The following is a 19,161-nucleotide window of genomic DNA, read 5'->3' on the forward strand; positions in this document are numbered from 1 at the left end:
ATTTTCTTTTCGCATTCCCTGTTAGCCATCCATTAGCCTCTGCCTCGCAGTGCGGGTGGGAGTCGGCCCAGAAGTTGAGCCTGGGGTGCTGATTTGCCTGCCCCTTACCAGACTCTCACAGTTCTTCAACGCCTGCTTCTGCAGATAATCTGCTGGTAACTCAACATGTCAACCAGTAAAAAGTGAATAGCCCATAAAAGCAGCACTCCATAAGCCAAATCTTCCTCTAAAGAGCTTGCAATCTAGATAGGAATCCCCAGAGACATACAGGTGGCTGAAGAGGACTAAAATAGCTCTTGTGCCACCACAGAGACCAAAGGGGCTGTATGCAGACACATAGATTTAGCAACCGAAATTCAGATATGCTGAGCACCGGCAGTCAGAGAAAACCACCAGAATCACACAGAATATCATTCTACACAGCTTCTCCCTTTAGATTTGAAAACACTCATGGATGCCTCTGCTTGGATTTTTTCCAGAGCTGCATTTTTATTGGTGCAGTTTAGCAAAGGAAAACAGAACCAGCCTCTTTCACGTGTGCTGTATTCTGCTGCCTGCATCCCCTCCTTCCTGTATATGTTTTAAAAATCTCCTATTTTGAAACAAAAAATGAGACTGAAATAAGCAGTGCATGAGACAGACACCCTGACCACCCCAAAGTGATCCAGGTTTATTTTAACCTTCTTCAGACGATAGGGCACAGGGAACATCTCACTGCTGCTTCAGGAAAGAGACCCACATAAAACTCCTAACTGCATAATCCTTAACCAGGTTCAAACATAAAGCTCCACGTAAATCTTTTAGCAACGATTTTTAGGAGTGGGGAGGAAGGAAAGAAAAACCACCTTTATCCTCCTAAACATGGAGCCCTAGTGAGAAAACAGGGTTTGTAAGGCAGAATTATGGCATAACCTGACACCCTGCTAGGAGCTGGGCTCACACCCATCATCCCCTGTCATCTCGCAGAGGAAGACCTTGTGTGTGAGTGCTGCTGATGCAACTCAAAAGCTCATTGCATCATGCAACTGCTGAATGAAATGTTTGCGCTAGGACAAAAAGCTCAGGAGACAGATTCTGAGGTCTTTGAAGAGCTCTAGAGTTAGGGACCCAGCCAGCAAGGTCTGAAGAAAAAGAAGACAGCGTGTAGGGTGACAGGCTGCCAAGGAACTGGGATGCCTGGCAGCATTGCCTAACGGCTTTAGACTCTGAAGAACCTGGTGAGGGCAACCAGCCCTGGGGAGCCAAGAGTGACTTGGACTAGAGGCCAAAAGCCTCTATCTGTTCACCGAGCTGCTGCTCTGCTGAGTAAGGAAAAGCTGGAGAACACAGGGAGGCTTACCATGTGTTGCTGATGTTAATTAAAAGAATGCATTGCAAGTAGCAGAAATTCAGGGAATGCTGATGCACTGACCCGTCTAAGAACTGGCCTGCCAGCATTGGGCTCTGCCTCCCCTTTTGGCCCAGGCTGTCAGTGTTTGGAGGCTCTCGCTGGCACCGAGCTTCCCTTCAGGAGTGCAAGACACACACACACATTGCAGAGACAGTTCTGGCTATTGCAGGTTACATCATTTGCTTTTCAGAGTTACACAGCTGATCCCAAATCTGGAACAAAACTCCTGAGGTCTCTCCAGTACTCTCTGTGATCAGGAAAATTCTGCTTGCCCCCTTCCTCAGAAAGTTTGCCTGGGACTTGACTTTCATGTATCACAAATCCCACGGAGTCCCTTCTTCATTCATTAGGATAGAAACTCCCTGCAGTGTGCAGAGCTGGAGGAACAATTCAGCTTTGCCCTAGCCCTGCTTTACACCTGTCTACCCCTCCCCTCTCATCTTATCTGCTTTGACTGAGAGGTCTTCAGAGGCAGGATGAGCCCTTAGGTTATATTCATAGAGAACCTGTTGCAAACAGGATTTTGACACTGAAGCCCAAAGTGTTTTTATTATGCAAATAAAGCGATCTTTAAGGCTAATTTCTCAAAACCAGGTGCCAGAGCTATGATCCGTTGGATATCTGGACACTTTCTCACCTTATACTCTTTGCAGGGACAGTGCCACTGGCCCCACTGGTAAGATGTCCCCTAAGGACCAGGATGGTTTGCATTCCCTCACATTCAGCAGCTTCCTTGCTTGTTGGCGATGAGTAGAACAAAAAAATGCACAGTAATAGTGCAAACCCCTGCCCCCCATCACTTCTGAAAGCCAGAGGCCTCGGTGCATTAAACATGCCTGGTTTCAGTCCCCAGCCACATTTTTCACAGTGTCAGTGGTAGCCGGCTGGGCTGTTTATTTTAGGAAACAAAAATCTGTATCATTTGCACACGCCCTTATAGGCAGACACAGGCTCTCAACTTGTGTTCTTCCAAAGGAGGGAAGGCAAGATGACGAGCTCTTCATTGCTGTGCCTGGCTTTGGCCATCTTCTCGGGCTTTGTCCTTGTGGCAGGTAGGTGAGAAATAAGCATGGAAAACCGCGCTTAAGATAACAGTGATGAGGTTTGTGTAATCAACCATTAATAATTTTAACAGGCAAATATCAAACCTCAGAGGATGCTCAAGAAGTTATGCTTCAGTGGTGCTTGGACACCTCGGTGTCTTTCTGCCCCACAGAGCCATGTTTTTAATTGCTGCCTTGAGACTGAAGTGATGTCTAGCTGCAAATTTAAGACTTTGCGATTAGCTGGTTTTGATTGGGTTTCTGAAGCAACAAACCACAAACATGCATGCTTGCTTTTCTGCAGTGCTAGGAAGTTTGCTGTACTCTTGGCTGCTAGATTTAAAGGCTTTTAAATCTTCCTGGTAATCCCATCATGTGGTTACAGCCAGTTTATTTCTGATTAGACTGTAGTTTATCCTGCAACTCTGCTGAATTTTTTTGAGACTCTTGGTTTAGAGAGAGATGAGCCTGTCCTCCCAGCACACTCCTCGGTGCTGTGAACAGGCAATAGCTACTGGCCTTCCTAATGCCAGATCTTTATACCAGCCTAAAAACGTTTCATCCATGTGGTGGATCTGGTCCCCCTGCTGAAGGATAACCAGCCAAACAACATCCTGCATTTCCCTCCAGCTTTTAAGAAAGGGCATCTTGTTGCCTAACAAAACAGGCCCTTGGCAAGTGCTGCTTTCTGTGAAGGCAGAAAACATGGAGAGATTGTGTCCATTCAACATAGAACCCAATCTGGTTTTCCCCGTGAAACGCACAAGAGGGGAAGTAAAATTTGAGTTGCACATGCCTACGAGAGTGCTGGTTTTACTACTTATATTGAAATGAATGTATTTTGGGGCTAATTAAGCCTCTTCCTGCTTTTTTGAAGTAGCACTTGCACCTGCAGGAGAGTTTGAACAGCTATTTTAGAGTGCATTTGCTTCTTCACTGGGCTGGATTCTGTTGGGCTTCGCAGTGTATTACAGGATGAACCAATATCAGAGGATGAGCAGTTTTGTCAAAATCTCCACACCAGTGTTGGTGAGGAGGGAGCACTGTATTGCAGTCAATCTTGCACCAGAAAATGCCTGAACACCAAAATGGCATTAGGAAATTTTATATTTAACTGTGTTTTCTCCCAAGGGATTTCACTGGGTGATACATGAAGTATTGCTGATAAAACTATCTCATTTTATGCAAGCTTTGTAATTTTAATTTAAGAAACCCCAAACACACAGAGTACATGTAAGTTCTGTGGTTACTGCAGCCAAGAGCATTATACCAGGAAGTAAATCAGGAATCATAGAATAACCAGGTTGGAAGAGACCCACCGGATCATCAAGTCCAACCATAACAATATTTTTAGAATACGATCAACCTCTCTCTGCATATTCATAGAAGATGACATTAATATAATTTTACAGGATTAATTAAAACCTGCTCCCAAAGGTTTTGGGACAACATCCAGAGCCAACAGGATCCAACTTGAATATTGGCTTTGGCTCTTTGGATTACGGGCTTAGAATTGCACATCACATTACACAGAATCCAGTGACGTATTAGAGGAAGATCTGTGTGAAAGACAAGCCAGAGACTGCCTACAGGAAAAAAGAAAGGCCAAGGCTCAAGCAGGCAGAGACCACAGAGGCTTTCCTAGTAAGCTTCTGCTTCTGAGGGAAGCATTCATGTTGAGTGATGAGCTGGCAGAGCGGACGTGTGCAGAGCAAGAGCAATTGGAGTAAGGGGTATAAAGAGACAAGCACCGTAAAACTCCAAATAATGTCCATCTTCATGTGTCAGATATGAATGTGTGCTTTGGCCTTGGTGGCACACGCTGCAGTGTGACTGGACTTGCCCTGCATGCCCATTTTGCAGTGGTGTTTTTACAGCTGGCCAGTTGTGCTGGGTGCTCTACAGGGAGACACAAAAACCAGCCCTGCTCTAAAGAGCTCAGCGGGCACACACTACAGCAGGACATGCTGCAGAGGGATGAAGAAAACTGTGAGAGCAATAGGAAGGGCATCACTTCCACACAGACAAGCACACTGTATGCTAAACTCATCTGCGCCAATTCAACAGATTACCTGTTGAAACCTGGACTTCTATCACATGAAATGCCATCATGATGCATTTCTGGCATTTTCAGCACTTTGCATTCTGCTAGGGCAGGTTTCAAGGCTTCGGGTTTTTTTGACCCTGGAACTGCATATCCTGTGCTTACAGGCTACCTACAGGACCCTGACGAGAAGGAGTATGTGCTGGTCAATAACAAGTGTCAGTGTGTAACAGTGACCTCAAAGTTTGTCCCCTCCAAAGAAAATCCGAATGAAGAAATCCTGGAGAGAAACATACGCATCCTGTAAGTGGCAGACAAGTATTACATGGAGTTGGTAAACGGCAGATGAAGTGTTCTCATTTCTCTTTCCATGTTGTTTCCCATGTCCTGGCATTGATGTGAACTGTTTCTCCTGTGGGCTGCTGTTATGGTGTCCTGGAATATTTTCTTGCTTATTGTTTTTCTAACTCACATGAACACATGTGGTGTTGGGCTCTTCAGATCCAAAAAGTACCTCCATGTTTTAGGGGGTCTAATATTAACCTCAAATCAGGCTGGGGAAGTAGAGTAACATTTCTACAGTTGATCAAATCTGAAACTAAATTTGGCCCGTGACACTGGGCTCTTACTGATCTGCTAGCAAGCCTGCTATTTTACAGGCTGGGACAACTAATAAATGCCAAAACTATTCCAAAAGCTTAATCCCATGAGGCAGACTTCAGGTCAAGAGCAGGGTTTTGTCCTCCATTCACACAGACCTTACAGAAGTGTGTTGTGTCTGTTGTAAATATGAGCCTAATGCAGGCTCAAAGCTGCAGGAGTTCTGGTGGAGTTCACAACAGGAGAAAACATTAAGCATCTGTCCTGCAAGTCTCTGGCACCTGCCAGCTTAGAATTTGAAAAAATTCTCATCACTGTCACCTTGGAAGTATCATTTTCAGCAACTGCTGCAGTCTTTGGGAGGGTTGGTGCCTTTGAGGGCACAGAAAGGCTAAGGTCTACTGTTCCTGGGCTTTGCTGTGGAAAAGGGTCAGGAAGGAAATAGCATGAAGAACAAGATGAGAATTGTTCACAGCAGTGTCCTGTTTAATAAGTAGTTTTTATGAGAGTGATTCTCTTCCCTCCTTTGCAGAGTACCCCTGAGGGCTCGGGAGAACATCTCTGACCCCCTGTCCCCCCTCAGAACCAAATTTGTCTACCGCATGACTGAGCTGTAAGTACTTTTATTTACTTGGTTCATTTCCTAACACTTAACCTCCCCTGCAGCACGTGCTTCAAGGCTGGTAGAAAAGGTGAGGTAGAGCCACAGAGAAGTCTTTCCTGTGAAGCCTAGTTTCATCTTCTGTTGCAAGCCAAGACGTTACCTCCATGATCAATTCATGTAAAGAGGTCTCATTCAGACGGAATGTTTCATTCTGAGCTCTGTTCATATCAATTGTCCTGAATATCAGCAAATTACACATTGCCTGTTTAACCCTTGCCTTGCCAATAGCCATCTGACAGCACTAAAAGCACCTGGCTGGGAGTTCCTGTGTAACACCTAGCAAGATACCTGCCCAGCTACGTCTGCTGATAAGCAGGGAGGGGTTGGGCTTCACCAAGGGCACCTTCTCATCACCACTCTTAACGCTTGTTCTATTCTCCATCTCTTTCAGCTGCAGAAAATGCAATCCTGTAGAGATTGAGCTGGGTGGTGAGATATACCAGGCCCAGCAAAGTACTTCCTGCGATGAACCCGAAACCTGCTATACCTACGACAGGAATAAGTGCTACACCTCAACTGTCCCACTCCTCTACCAGGGAAAGGTGGAAAATGTTAAGGCAGCTCTGACACCGGCATCCTGCTATGCCGATTAGCTCAACCCACTGCTGTGCTAACGCCTTCTAGCGCTCAGTATTCCTACGAAACCTACATGTATAGCACCATAGAGTACCTGCACAACAGTGTCCAAAATACCAGCTCCCAGAGTAATGCCAGCTTGCCTCTCCATATTGTTTTCAACATCAAATGAGTGTCATCTCCCAAGAGCAGTGAGTGGTTGTCACACTCTGTTCTTGTACCCCTGGCATGCACCTGCAGTGCCATAGTTGTGCACCTCAGACATTATCACCATAGAGACCCAACCCTCAGCAGATGTAAATCAGCATTTGCATGAGGGTAGATTTACATTTCCCTTCTGAAATCAAGGGAACTACACCGATTTATGAGACTGGGGAACCTGTCTTTCTGACAGTCTTCCATCAGTCTTGATCTAAGCAAGGCTGCCACAGACATCAGCAGGAACATCTATGGACTTCCTCACTGAGCAATCTAAAGCAAGCCTTTGCACAGCCTTTCTACAAGCCCCTTTGATCATATGGGCAGAATTTATGCCATTGCTTGAAGTCTGCTGTACAATCAGATCTGAGAGAAAAGACACATCTGAGAGATAAAACCAAGAATTCAGATTTCAAAGTTATTTTCCGACAGGACCTCCTAGGCCATCCTAGAACTTACACAATTGCAAGCTTCCCATTTTCTCCTACATTTAGAGAAGATCAAAGGATGCTGCTACCCTGTAGTGCCAGGGCCTCAGCTGTGCTAAGAATAGTAAATTCTTCTAGGACATGTTAGCTATTTCCCTTTCCACACTTATTTACTGACATTGATGCCTTCTTCCAACTCTGCTTCAACTTCAATTGATAATAAGAAAAGCCCAGGTGGGCTTTAATCTCTTTACACATTCCTCATTTTGCATTTGGAGATGCACGAAATTCTACAAAGCTGATGGAACGGCAAGAGCAGGACCCAGTAGTTTTTCTTCATACAGGAAACCCTCACCAAATAAAGGCACCTTTCAGTTAAACACATTACACTCAGTATTGCCCATGGAGACACCATGTATGGGAGTAGCATAAGGTGTCTGGCATTATATTTGGGGTGGCTGGTATCTTTCTCACTGTTATCACAATCTGATTGTAAAACTTTTAGCTGTTCCGAAAACCCCTTATCTGGCTTCACACATAACTGGAAAAATAAAACATCAAAAATCTTGCTCCCACAACTGTAGCTCTGTTAGTGAAACTTTAAATAAACCTTTTACTGCAACAGTCTGTTATATTCTAATTCGGTAAGAATTTATAACAAAAAGCCTAGTCTATAATCATATTCTTTCCTCCTTCACAATGAGTATACTCTCCCTAAATAACTGCTTATATTTACAGGCAAAGTGTCCCAGAATACCAGGATAGAAATATTATGATGCACTTGCAGAAGACAGATTGAGGCTGAACTTTATGGTTTTAGGATCAGCTCCACATCACTGAACTGCTTCAAGGCCCTGTGAGTCAGTGCATGATTGGATTTTAAAAATCCAAAAATCTAAGTTACTCTCGAAATTGCAATCCGCTGATCAGAATTTTAACTCACCACTGAAGAAAGTGCCTTGAAGACCAGTGTATGAGGGCGTTCATTGTTCCTGTGCACGGTATCTCTCCTAAGGGAAAAACAGCCTTGTGTGGGCTGAATTTTGAAAAGCTAAGGGGCAAAGAGGACTGAGACAAATTATCCTAACATTACATCAGAACTATAGAAAATAAATTCAAAAATATATTTCCCCCCCATGCAAAAAGACATCCAAATCAAAGAAACGCAAAATGCAAAAGGAGGCAAAGAGACTTCTGCCATGTACTGACAGCTCTAAGTATTTCAAGTGGTTAAACTCACTGAAATTTGTCTCACTGATATTTTCACCTCCAAAGTTCACCAGCCAAGAAGCACTGAGATGTCAGAAGTCAGTCACAATGAGGCTGCATTTCACCTCCAAATGCAGCCCTTCAGGATACAGCCACAGGAACACCGCAGTCCCTGGGGCTCTCACCCTGCTCTGGAACCATGTGCCTAAACATGGGGTTTCCACATTTGTTCACATATCCTACTGCAGAAAACCCTCAGGATTCACATATACTCACAACAAGACTAGAAATCACCCTGCAGCACATCTTGTGAGTCCAACAACATCAGCACAGACTACCCATGAGGCATTCCCAGAAGAAAGGGAGTCAAAGCACAGCCTGTTTTCCAAGCAGCTGTGAACAAGTTCTTGCTTAGATGATCTCAGGGAGAGGACAGAGCCACTGAGACAAGAAAATAAGGGTTCAGAAAAACTCCCCGCATGCTATTCAGCTTCATAGTAAAGCCAGATTCCCCCTCTCCATCTTTTCTGAGCAGAAGCAGCCTACACTGACAGCCCTGCCTCACCCACCAGTACTGGATTGTGTTAGCCAGGTTTTAAATGACAACTCAAAGCAACACAGAAAGGTGAATCAAGCTCTGAATCCTTACCTGAAAGACCAGGAGAGTAAAATAGGAGCAGATGAGGTCTGCTTATCCCTGAGAGCATAGTGGGGAGGGTCTGCGACCTCTAGCCAGGGGATGAGGTGCCGACTGATGAGAGAAAATCCTCCTGCTGGGACTTCTCTTAGATATGCCAACACAACCATATCCTGCTTTGAAAGATCATGTTTCTCAGATGCTGTGGCCACTGCTTCAAAGCAGGATCTTTAGGCAAATCCTGATGTTGAGGGTAAAAATGCTTCTCCAAGTGACCACGCTGGGACAAAGCTTGCTTTGGGCTTGCAACACTTTCCCACCAGCTCCATCTTTTCTTCACAGATCAGACCAGTTCTTTATCTGCATTTGATGTTTCTTTAAGAGTTTATCTCCATGCGTTTAAGCTAAATTCATTTTGTCCCAGGATTGTAGGAATATGTTCCTATTTTATCTCCTCACAGACTACTTCGAGACTTAATTCTTCCCAGGTCTGTCCTCCTTGTCTGAATACTGTTCTGTTGGTTAGGCAAAACCAAGTTAGAGGAACTTCTTGCCAGGTTTTATAGAAGTCTATTAAAGCATAGAAATTTGTTCTCATAGTACCATTTCTAGTTTGTCCAAAAAGTCTAACGAGCAGTAGAAACTATACTGAACTGAGCAAACCAAATCCTTGTACTCAAAGTCATTGCTTTACAGGAGGGAATTCAGCCAAGAAAGCATAACTGACCAGACAAAGCTGCAGTTTAACTCAGAAATTGGCCAAAGAGCAGCCCTGTTCCTGCACGGTAAAGGCTTCAGTTGTCTTTATTAGGCGGCTGTGGTGTAGTAATAGATAACAGGCTGTGATTTTCAGTGGCCTTATTGTGTTAAGTCTGCTTTTGTCAGGGCAGCGCTTGTCCATGGTGAGATCTTTCAGCAGAAGAGTACTGTTTTGTACACTCAGGTGGAAGGCTTCATTTTTTTCCACAGGTATATCGATTTCAACCAGTTAAGCCTTAGAGAATTCAGGGATTACTTATTTCTATTCTGTAAAGCAGGAATCATGATATGGATGCTTCAAAAGCAGCAAGTTGCTTGTGGACCAGGACGTTTCAGCACAAGAAATCTTCTAGCCAAGGCCAAGCACTGCTAAGCTAGCCAAGTGGCTTGTGCCTGTAATGTGGGAGTCCAAATCCAAGCTTCAAACTAACCAGCCATTTCACAAGTAACTTAAAACTACCTCTAAGTTATTCTAGTGGAAGGATATTCTTTTATGAGCAGCTCAGCAACCAGCTTCCATTAGTTTTAATAAAGTTTAGAAATCTGTATTAATTCATGGTCATGAAGGAACCTTCTTTTATTTTGTCCTATTTCTTTAGACACTTTCTTGCACGCTCTGTGTCTCTCCTTTGGAACTCTGCAATCACTTCCCTCAGCTGGCATTTTTGGAAGGAACTGAAACAAGAGATTAAACATCAGCATGACTAACAGCAACTGAAGAAAAAGCCCAAAATATGTGAAAAGCAAGGAATCCAGTGTCCATGTTGCTCAGTTGCAGCAGTTGCTTATTAAGTGAGTTCAAACTCAACCAAATCTCTTCTTGGGCATTCAGACGATGAAGTCTGTTTGGCACCCACAGTTAGCATATAGTGCTGTTTTGCAGCACAAGCTGCAAAGCTAGGAGACTCCCAAGCACGCCTTCCAATACCTGTTGGCTTGCTCCCAGGATGGCACTTTGCACCCATCCTTCCGGTGAGCAGGGGGAGCCCAGTACCACCTTCAGGAGCAACTCCCTGAAGCCCCACTTGCAATTACACCAGTTCCTCCCCTCCAAAACACTTCAATACAGAGGAGAGAAGAGCTTGAGGTCCCTGATGTGGTTTTACAGCTGGGACCTTGGGATAACACAGCAATAGCTGCAAGCTCGTCAAAATGGGGACATAGACAACACCCTCAGCAGGTTCTTACAACTCACCTGAGGATCTCTGTAGCCCTTTCTTTCCAGGAATTCTTTAAAGGCCTGTGTGATGTGGAGCTGTGCAATTTTCATCTCCTGAATTAATTCCCAGAGTAGATTAAAATAAAACACTCAGATTTCATTTTTATGTTCAGGTTCCACATCCCTAAAGAAACCACACAGTGTGTACCCATCCAGATCATGAGAACTAATCAACCAATATACATTTTAACTGCTAACAGCTCTAGTTCAGACTTGATTTTGTCTTTTCAAAGAAAGGAGGCTGCTTCCTGAAAAAGACCCTCAAACATTCCAAAATGCCCTTTACTTGCTGTCAGTGTAGGAATGCTCTTTGGCCACATACAACACCAAGAGCATTCAAGGAACTAGATTTACAAAAATTATTTCAACTAAATCTTGATTTGCACTTATTTGCTTTCAAGAGGTGTTGTCCACATACCAGTACCCTCAACAGTCTAATCCAACTGGATGGGCCTGTTTGAGCATGTTTACCTCTGCTTGGACACCATGGTCTATTCCACATCTGTGTGGCTGTCCAGCACGCTACAGCACCATTAGACACTCATCCTAACATCATCCCTCTCATAACTATGTCACAAAAGAACGAATCCACACTTCATCTTACAGTACCTTTTCAGACCAGTTCTGTGCATTCCCAAAGCTACTGATTGCTGCTTCTGGAGCTTTTAATGGTTCATTTGCCTTCTGTTTTCTCCACGTTTTGGGATCGAGATACCACTCTCCATATCTGATTTTAACCTCTTTTGTTTGGGAAGGGACCTGCAAGAAATCCCACTGTTGCAATGCTGTTTCATCATGTTGCTATTTGTCCCTCATGCCATAGGCACTATAGATGTCATCCCAGAATCTGAATATCAGCTCTGAAGGGCTGCCCAGGGATGGGCTTGCACTCTACAACCATGCAATATAAAGGCAATGGCTGATAAGAATGTTTAACTAGCAACTTTTTTTTTCCCCACAGACTGAAATAGTATTAAAATCTACTTCCAGGAATCACTACTCTTAACCCATCTGACCACCTTTTCTTATTTCAAACTGGTTTCATTTCTACAGAACCTAGGAAGGATGTCTGTCAAGTCCATGTTTTGGGAGTCAGAGCTTGAAGAAATGTTTTTCTATCTCAAATTTGATTTTCTGAACATGGAAGCATACCTAGCTACAGGCTTGGAGAAATGCAAGCTTTCAGTTAAGCCAGAACTGGCCTCCTACCTTAATCCGCCTACCTAAAACCCTCTTCCAGTTTTGACCTCAACTATACAGCCTTTGATTACATATCAAATATTAAAAGAATACACAGCAAGAAAAGCAGGTAATGGGAAAGGTAGGGACTGGAAGGTCACTGCCTTAGGCTTCAGCTTCTTTACCAATCCCCCTGCTCTCCTGTATCAATGCCATGGGCACACTTGGGGATGAGAATTTTGTGGAGCTCTGATTGTAACATCTAACAAACAACATCTTGAGATGGGTTGGACACGACAGCCTTCACCCAATTCCAAAGCTCACACAATATTCAACCCTGTTCTTCTGTTTGTTTCAGTGGCTTTGGGTGTCAGTAAAACCACTGAGAATGCCCTACAGTTTGACCAGTGGGAAAGACTGTATGGTTGAGGCCTCAATAATACTCTTAAGTATCATCCTCCTATTTTACTGCTCCACTGCATGTAAAAAAATTATTGAAAATTTCCTTTTCCAACTGCATTCTTGATCCTCAAAATACAAATATAGAGACATATCAAGTATTTCCTGGAGGGAAAAAAAAAAAAGCTCCTTTCTCATCTCCAGTGGGCACTTTCCCCCAAACCATCCAGAACAATTAGACTTTTGCAAGCAAAAACATAGGCTTGTTTACCTTATCCTGGCAGGGCAGGCTTTTGAGGTGATAATTCCTGACAGCTACCCGTGAGGGTGAGATCTCCTGACTCTCTGGCTGCTCTGCTTCCAAATTGTTGTGTTTCACAGCATAAGAAGGCAAAGTGACAGTGACCTTCCTTCCACAGCTGGTGTTGAGCAAACTTTTCAGGGTATCTTCATCAACACTGCAGTTTCCTCCTCCCTGGAACAACCACCCCATGACATTCTCAGAGCAGGAAAAAAAGTAACATCTCATTACTAACATCTTGCATACATTTCCTTCCCCCAGCTCCAATCTATAGTTCTACTAAACTCAGTGTCACAGTTTCAGCTTTAGTTTTCTTCCTTTCAGTACAATACATTGTTTTATGATCCCATAGCAGCCTCAAATTGGGGTGAGCTCTGCTGTTGCCTGGTCTCACAAAACAAAGTTACAATTCCCTTCTCCAAGTTCTAAGGCTTCTCCCAATGAACACATCCATTATCTTATTGCATCCAAGCCTCAGGTGAGTACATCCCTTTAAACAAGGCTAAAAACATTGACTAAGGAGCTTCACCCAGCAGTCCCCATCTTCTGTAGCATGAAGTCTTTCCCTTACAAAAGTCTCATGTTTCCCCTGCTCCATTTGAGAGGTACTAGAGGCAAAAAGCTTAATTTTGCCACTGTATTTGGTCACTGTCCTCCATCTGCAACACTGGAGCATGTTCCAGGAGCTCCCAGACAGGAGAGATAAACACCTGCCAGCTTTTGCTCGCGTGAAGCGGAGAAAGTTGGAGAACTGAGGACAGGGAAAAAGAGGGATGATTCCGCAAACAGGCTGAGAAATGAGGTAGTGAGATACACTGTTATCTTGGGCATATTCCTAATTTACTGGTACTAATTAGATTCACTTCCCACTCTGTAATATTTGTTTGTATCAATGTCTGCTGACAGCTTAGCAGATAACCATTATCAGTAACTGGCTGACAGTAGGCACTGGATTCTTCCATTAGCCCATTTGTAATGCTGTTTCACAATAACAATTTGGACCTGCAATCTAAACCTAAGCTGCCTTAATACTTGCCTTGTTTTCTCTTTGGAAAGAAACAAATTGCTGCAGGTTTTTGAATTGACCATAATAGTTGCGTAGTTTCCTGTTCCAACTCCCTGAAGCAGCAGTGTTTAACCAGGATCACCAAGTTCTTACCTTTGGGGAGCTGTTTCTTCCCAAGTGTGGGCAGAGCACTCCAGGACACTGGTTCAGACAGCGCTCTATCTGCGCAACGTGCTCCCTCCTGGCTTGCTGCAGCGGGCTGAGCTTGGACAGGCAGACCTGTGCTTTCCCACACGTCCTTTCCTTGCTCCCAAGTGCTGGCAAAGACTTCAATGTGCTGTTTTGAAGGGTAACTGAGACAGGCTGCTTCCTGCCATACACAATCACATTATCAGATGAAGGGGGAAAGCCATCTCTGAAGTCATCTAGGCCTTTTTTCAAGAATATCCAGCGCTGACTATTAAGAGAGTCAGACAGCCTTGGTCTGCACTCTTGGAAGTCCTTACAAGACATTTTCACCCTCCTGTAAGCAAATCACATTAAGCAGAGCTTGAAGGCTGTATTCTGATGAAAAATACTGGAGTACATTTAAAATACAAGCGGATATTCAACTCCAAGCACATCTACCCACACTGGCCACCTGTTTGCTCCTACTCAGCCTCTGAGAAAAGCTTATGAAGCACTGACTTAAACTACACGAGGAACTTCAACCAAACCCAGCATTTCTAGATCACACAAAGTCCTGGCATTTCAGGAAGATAAAGACTCTGCTGCAAGGCTAATGGCAAACCCCAAAACAGGCATCACTAAGTCCCAGCCATCCTGCATTTTGCAGGTACCTGGTATTGACAGGGAAATGTGTGAGCTGACCCTACTTGGGTTTTACCATTGCATCTCACCCTAATTTGCTCTATTCCACTTATCCTTTGGATGCTAGCAGGGCATTTCTTTTTTCTGCCAAGTTATGCAGTAGCTAGGAAATCCTCACAGTAAGTGCTGAGGTGCTGCCACAGAGCCACACACAAGATAATTTAGATTCCTCTCTGGTGATACAAAGGCAGACCCAGAGGTTTTCAGCTGCACAACACAGGCAGGTAATTCTTCACAGATGGTCCAGGTCCAAGTGCTAAGCAGAGCCTCCAGATCCTGCTGCAGAAAGTGCCACCACAGCCACCTCTGCAGGAAAAGCCAGGCCTGGGTAGGGTAGGACACATTTTGCCTTTTCCTCTGGGTGTTTGTCACAGCAGCAGTGCCACAGGCACTGCAGAGGTATGGGTCAAGGCTTTATCTGTTTACATACAAACATGAGCTGATACTCAGCCCTAATGACCACCTCATTCTGTGTTGCTTCTCCTGGGGCACAAAAAGGTCCTGGTTACACAGCACAAGCTCTTGGGCACCCAGGTGAACTCTATGGCTGTTGTCTGCTGGACTGTTAAATTCCCACTCTTCACTTCTAAATTTTACAGTCACAAACACCTTTTATTTAGCAGACTCCCATTTCTTAATATGCCTCCAGAGCTTCAAGAGCTGCCTGACTTTTGATACGGACCAAACCAAGACTCAAAAATTCCTCTGTTGCTTCATCCCAGCTTGCCCCTGTTCTTATGCGCCATTACGCACTCTCAATTTGCTCTCGCATCCACAGAATTTACTCCTTCTACCTAGATTTCATGGTTTGAGCTGCACATGGTACTACCAGGTCAGATGGCTCACGATGCATTTGTAATGAAGATTTTTTATATCTATTTGCTTAAATGATCAAATGGTAACTGACAGTACTTGAAATTGCTATTTTCAGTGCCTTAGCAACGGAGCCCTTGCTTCATAAAACAACAAAAATGAATAGTCTAATAAGTTCACGTTAAATTATATTGCAAGTGTACTTACAATATAAGTACTTGCAATATCACACATTTTATACAGTTAGTCAAGAACTGCTTAATCCAGAGGCAAAATACATTTTAAGAAGGTTTTATTAGAGACTGTAGAGAGATCAGCACATACCTGATATTTCACAGCTTTGAAAATGAAGATCCCACAGAGGGAAAACTCCACCTTATTCTGCATTAACTGATGTGTAGAAAGTTACTTCCATGACACTCTGCAAGAAAATATCCAGAAAGTCTGAAAACTGGGTAAATCTGCAATCAAACTGCAGACACCAGCCCCTGGGCAGAGTTGCTTCAGACAAGGCGATAAGGCAGGCACTAGTTCAAAGCCCCTACTGGCATAATACACCAGGCATGTTTGCAGTTGGTTGTTGTGGAAACCAGATTCACAACTCTATCTGCCCAGAGCAAAGGCTTTCTCCACGCACAAACATGCAGAGAACTCCTGGAAAATTTAGAGAAAGATAATGGAATTGAAGTAGAATTCTACTTTCCTATAATATTGTCTTTTCAAGACTAGCACTTACTCACAAGTGAACAACCAAAGTGTTTGCTGCTGCTGAGAGATGATGCAACTCACTATTCAGTGCGCCCTGACTAAGTGTTCTTTGACATTGCTCTCCAAGAAAAACATGAGAAGCAAACAAGTGTCAGGTCTGGTGTTATCTCTGACCTTTTTGTGGGTTTGAATGGTGACACGGGGTGGTTGAAGAATCTAAAAGGAACACCTTGTGACAACTGGAGCACACTGAAGCAGTTCTCCTTAGCAGCATGTGGAATACATTCTATTAATTCCTCATCCAGTTGTCATTTCACTGCCTAAGCACACTGGATAATTTATGTGCACACTGGAGGTACTCTTGGAACCTCTAGACCCAGACTGGCAACTGAAAACCTAGAAACAAGGCAATTCCAGACAAGGGGCTTGCATTTAAATTAAGCACATAGGGCCTGAACATAGGTTCAAACCTTTAAACTGTTAAGTCCAAGCAAACACTTTAAAAGGGGCAGTTCTGCAGTTTAACTGGGACACACATACACAAGCGTGCTATGCTCTTGCCATTCTGTGAATGTTTCTTGAGCTGAATTCTCAGCCGTTGTAACAGAGCAGGCCCATATTCAGTGGCCTTGTAGAGAAGGTTGATAGTTAGCATGAATCCTCTGTAAAGCAGTTTATATCTGACAAGCATTTCTTATCTCTAGAAAGCAGCTATGAAAAACATTTTCTCTCATTTGGGGGCAATCTTAGATACCCTGGGGCCACAACGGAACAATGTGTCCATTGTGTCAAATGGACACAAACCTACAAGGCTGTCCATTTTCCTCTTTCAGGAATTAATGAACCTAAATTAACATCATGGATCCAAGACTGAACAAGACTGCTTAGGGCATTGCCAGACCCAGCACTCAGGAGCGAAGCTTTCCCAACCCTTGGTGCATTGCTGAGTCTAATATCTTTACAGTTCTCACACCACACGACAAGGGCTTGAGAGATGGGGAAAACCACCAGAAACTGAGGAATCTGTAAGGAGAGTTAGTTTCTTTGCACTTGTACTCTGTAATTCTCATAAGACACTGAAAAGCGTTAATTCAACAATAATACTTTTGGGGTATTTAAGCACCCTTTAGAAAAGCAGTTTGTTATTTCAAACAAGTCTTTTTGCTATTTGGTTATTCAGGAGACAATGGGTTTGACTTTAAAAATTGACTTGCAAAGAACTTACTCCCTCCAGATGAAGGAGAGACTGCAAATCCTCTAGGGCCATTTGATTGCTTTCCATCAGCAGAACCAGTCAGGACTGCTCCAGTCCCATGACAGCTGTGAATGACCAAGCATTTGTCAAGGTTGTTGCTCTAACATCATGCTGCTTTGTTGATGACAGATCCCGTGTCTCAGTCTGCAAATAATTTGAATAACATTATCTAGTAATAAATGTCTGCATTGGGCACTGAGACTTGCTTCTTTTTTTAAAAGGAAGAGAGGCCTGACCTTCTCAGTTACAAAAATGCAAGAAATAGGTCCAGGAAAACAAATTCCCTTTAACTACTGAAGGCCAGGAGTTTACGTAGAATATAAATAAGGTGCTACCCATCAAATACACTCTTAACGTAAGCAAGGCTCCCAGACTTTCCAAAAGCTCTACGCAAGCTCTATAGCTTTTGATGGCACAGAAAAAGAAGGTCTGACTACAGTAAGGTAAACCGTATTTTTCTACCTTTCCAGTTGCTGCAGTCCAGTTCGGAAGCGCTTCTCTCGGCTCCATCTACAGGCGAGAATAGGAATTCATTACAGGCAACCACCGAGCTAGGTGACCCAGTAAGAGTGAGGGGAACCCAGCTTTAGGCAAACCGCAGCCAGCAGCTACTCAACTCCATACTCGCAGCCTATATTTACGTAATACGTTACTGCATCCATGAACACTACAACCCCAAATACTGCCTAATTTGAAAAAAAATTATTAGTCAGTTGCCTATGAAGAAACATCTTTGTGCTTCAATAGCGACCTAGGTAACACCTCACCTTGGTGGCTTCAGTTCCGAAAAGAACCCGATTTCCCATAAGAACAGAAAATGCTGTTTGAAGTACGGTTGTGTTTTTAGGGCATTCTTAACCCTTGCATTGACTACACAGAATAAGGAAAGCTATTGGAAAAGTTACTATGGAAAAAGATCTTACAATAAGCATCTTAAATATTTTTTTATACCTAGGAGGAGTTAAAAAGGAGAAAACTCAAGGTGGCTCTCTCTAATCCAAACAACAGCTATGTTCCTGTTTAAGGGCTTTACATAAAAAAAAAAAACCAACCAAACAAAAGAAAATCTCGGTTTTTTTAAAAAAAAGAGCTCTTTACCCTGTAGTAAATGCAAACACAGAAGCTTTAGCCCATATCGCGCAGGAAAAAAAAAAGCTAGAACTTCAGAGACACCCATATAACTCAGATAGTAACTCCGATAAAGAAAACCGCTTGACTTTTCTTTCTCTAAGGGACCAAGTGGTTGTCCCAGCAGAATTCTCCATCTATTTTATTAACATAGCTATTCTATTCACAGCAAATAAGTGATAAAATCCATAGTTCTCCAGAAGCCCCCCAAAAGTGCAACAAGCATCACTTCCCTTAGCCCAAACAACCAATTCATATAAGAACAAACAAAGCAAGAAAAGACCCCTTCCCCCAGGTATTTAAGCACTCCTGGCTCAATTAGCTCATGACAGCTAGACCAATGAGTGTGCAGGAGGGGAGGGGCTTCAGATATAAATGCTCGCCCTGGGCAAGCAACCGCAGAAATGCTTTATTTTGTTTTGGGGTAAGTAAGAGGCTAGTAGGGAAAACTTCTCACTCTTGTTCAATAGATGCAGTGCCTGTTAAAATTTATGCTTTGTTTTATGCAGACTGAAAGCCTAGCTAAGCACGTGGAAGGGGTTTTAGATTTTTTTTTTTTTTGCTTCTGTGAATTAAGAAATTCAGAATTTATTTTTTATTTTAAAATTAATTAATTAATTTATTTTAAAATTAATTCTGAATTAAGAAATTCAGAATTTATTTTTTATTTTAAAAATAAAGAAAGCTTTATAAAACAGATATGGAGTTATCATTCATTAAAATTCTTTTAACTAA

At 43.2% G+C, this 19,161-nt stretch overlaps 2 protein-coding genes across 2 annotated transcripts; one reads left to right on the top strand and one right to left on the bottom strand.

The window, feature by feature from the left end:
• Nucleotides 1-2,254: 2,254 nt before the first annotated feature.
• On the top strand, nucleotides 2,255-7,567 carry JCHAIN (joining chain of multimeric IgA and IgM). The gene is made up of 4 exons (XM_069854832.1): nucleotides 2,255-2,442; nucleotides 4,645-4,780; nucleotides 5,610-5,690; nucleotides 6,133-7,567. Exons 1-4 carry the CDS (start codon nucleotides 2,379-2,381, stop codon nucleotides 6,332-6,334), a joined length of 483 nt encoding a protein of 160 aa, XP_069710933.1. The 5' UTR covers nucleotides 2,255-2,378; the 3' UTR covers nucleotides 6,335-7,567.
• A 2,385-nt stretch (nucleotides 7,568-9,952) lies between these two features.
• On the bottom strand, nucleotides 9,953-14,165 carry FAM47E (family with sequence similarity 47 member E). Its single transcript, XM_069854960.1, has 5 exons — nucleotides 13,806-14,165; nucleotides 12,617-12,820; nucleotides 11,377-11,526; nucleotides 10,744-10,821; nucleotides 9,953-10,223 (listed from the first exon to the last, which is right to left on the bottom strand). Exons 1-5 carry the CDS (start codon nucleotides 14,163-14,165, stop codon nucleotides 10,074-10,076), a joined length of 942 nt encoding a protein of 313 aa, XP_069711061.1. The 3' UTR covers nucleotides 9,953-10,073.
• Between the last annotated feature and the right edge of the window lie 4,996 nt (nucleotides 14,166-19,161).

This window comes from Phaenicophaeus curvirostris, chromosome 4 (genome assembly GCF_032191515.1).
Source record: "Phaenicophaeus curvirostris isolate KB17595 chromosome 4, BPBGC_Pcur_1.0, whole genome shotgun sequence".
Classification (NCBI taxonomy): Eukaryota; Metazoa; Chordata; class Aves; order Cuculiformes; family Cuculidae; genus Phaenicophaeus; species Phaenicophaeus curvirostris.

Excerpts from the sequence above, each read along its gene's own strand:
- JCHAIN (XM_069854832.1), top strand. The coding sequence starts at position 2,379 with ATGACGAGCTCTTCATTGCTGTGCCTGGCTTTGGCCATCTTCTCGGGC. Across the intron at positions 2,443-4,644 it reads GGGCTTTGTCCTTGTGGCAG|GCTACCTACAGGACCCTGAC; the intron begins GTAGGTGAGAAA and ends CTGTGCTTACAG. Across the intron at positions 5,691-6,132 it reads GTCTACCGCATGACTGAGCT|CTGCAGAAAATGCAATCCTG; the intron begins GTAAGTACTTTT and ends CATCTCTTTCAG.
- FAM47E (XM_069854960.1), bottom strand. The coding sequence starts at position 14,165 with ATGTCTTGTAAGGACTTCCAAGAGTGCAGACCAAGGCTGTCTGACTCT. Across the intron at positions 12,821-13,805 it reads GAAGAAACAGCTCCCCAAAG|GGAGGAGGAAACTGCAGTGT; the intron begins GTAAGAACTTGG and ends TGGTTGTTCCAG. Across the intron at positions 11,527-12,616 it reads GCCTGCCCTGCCAGGATAAG|GTCCCTTCCCAAACAAAAGA; the intron begins GTAAACAAGCCT and ends GATTTCTTGCAG.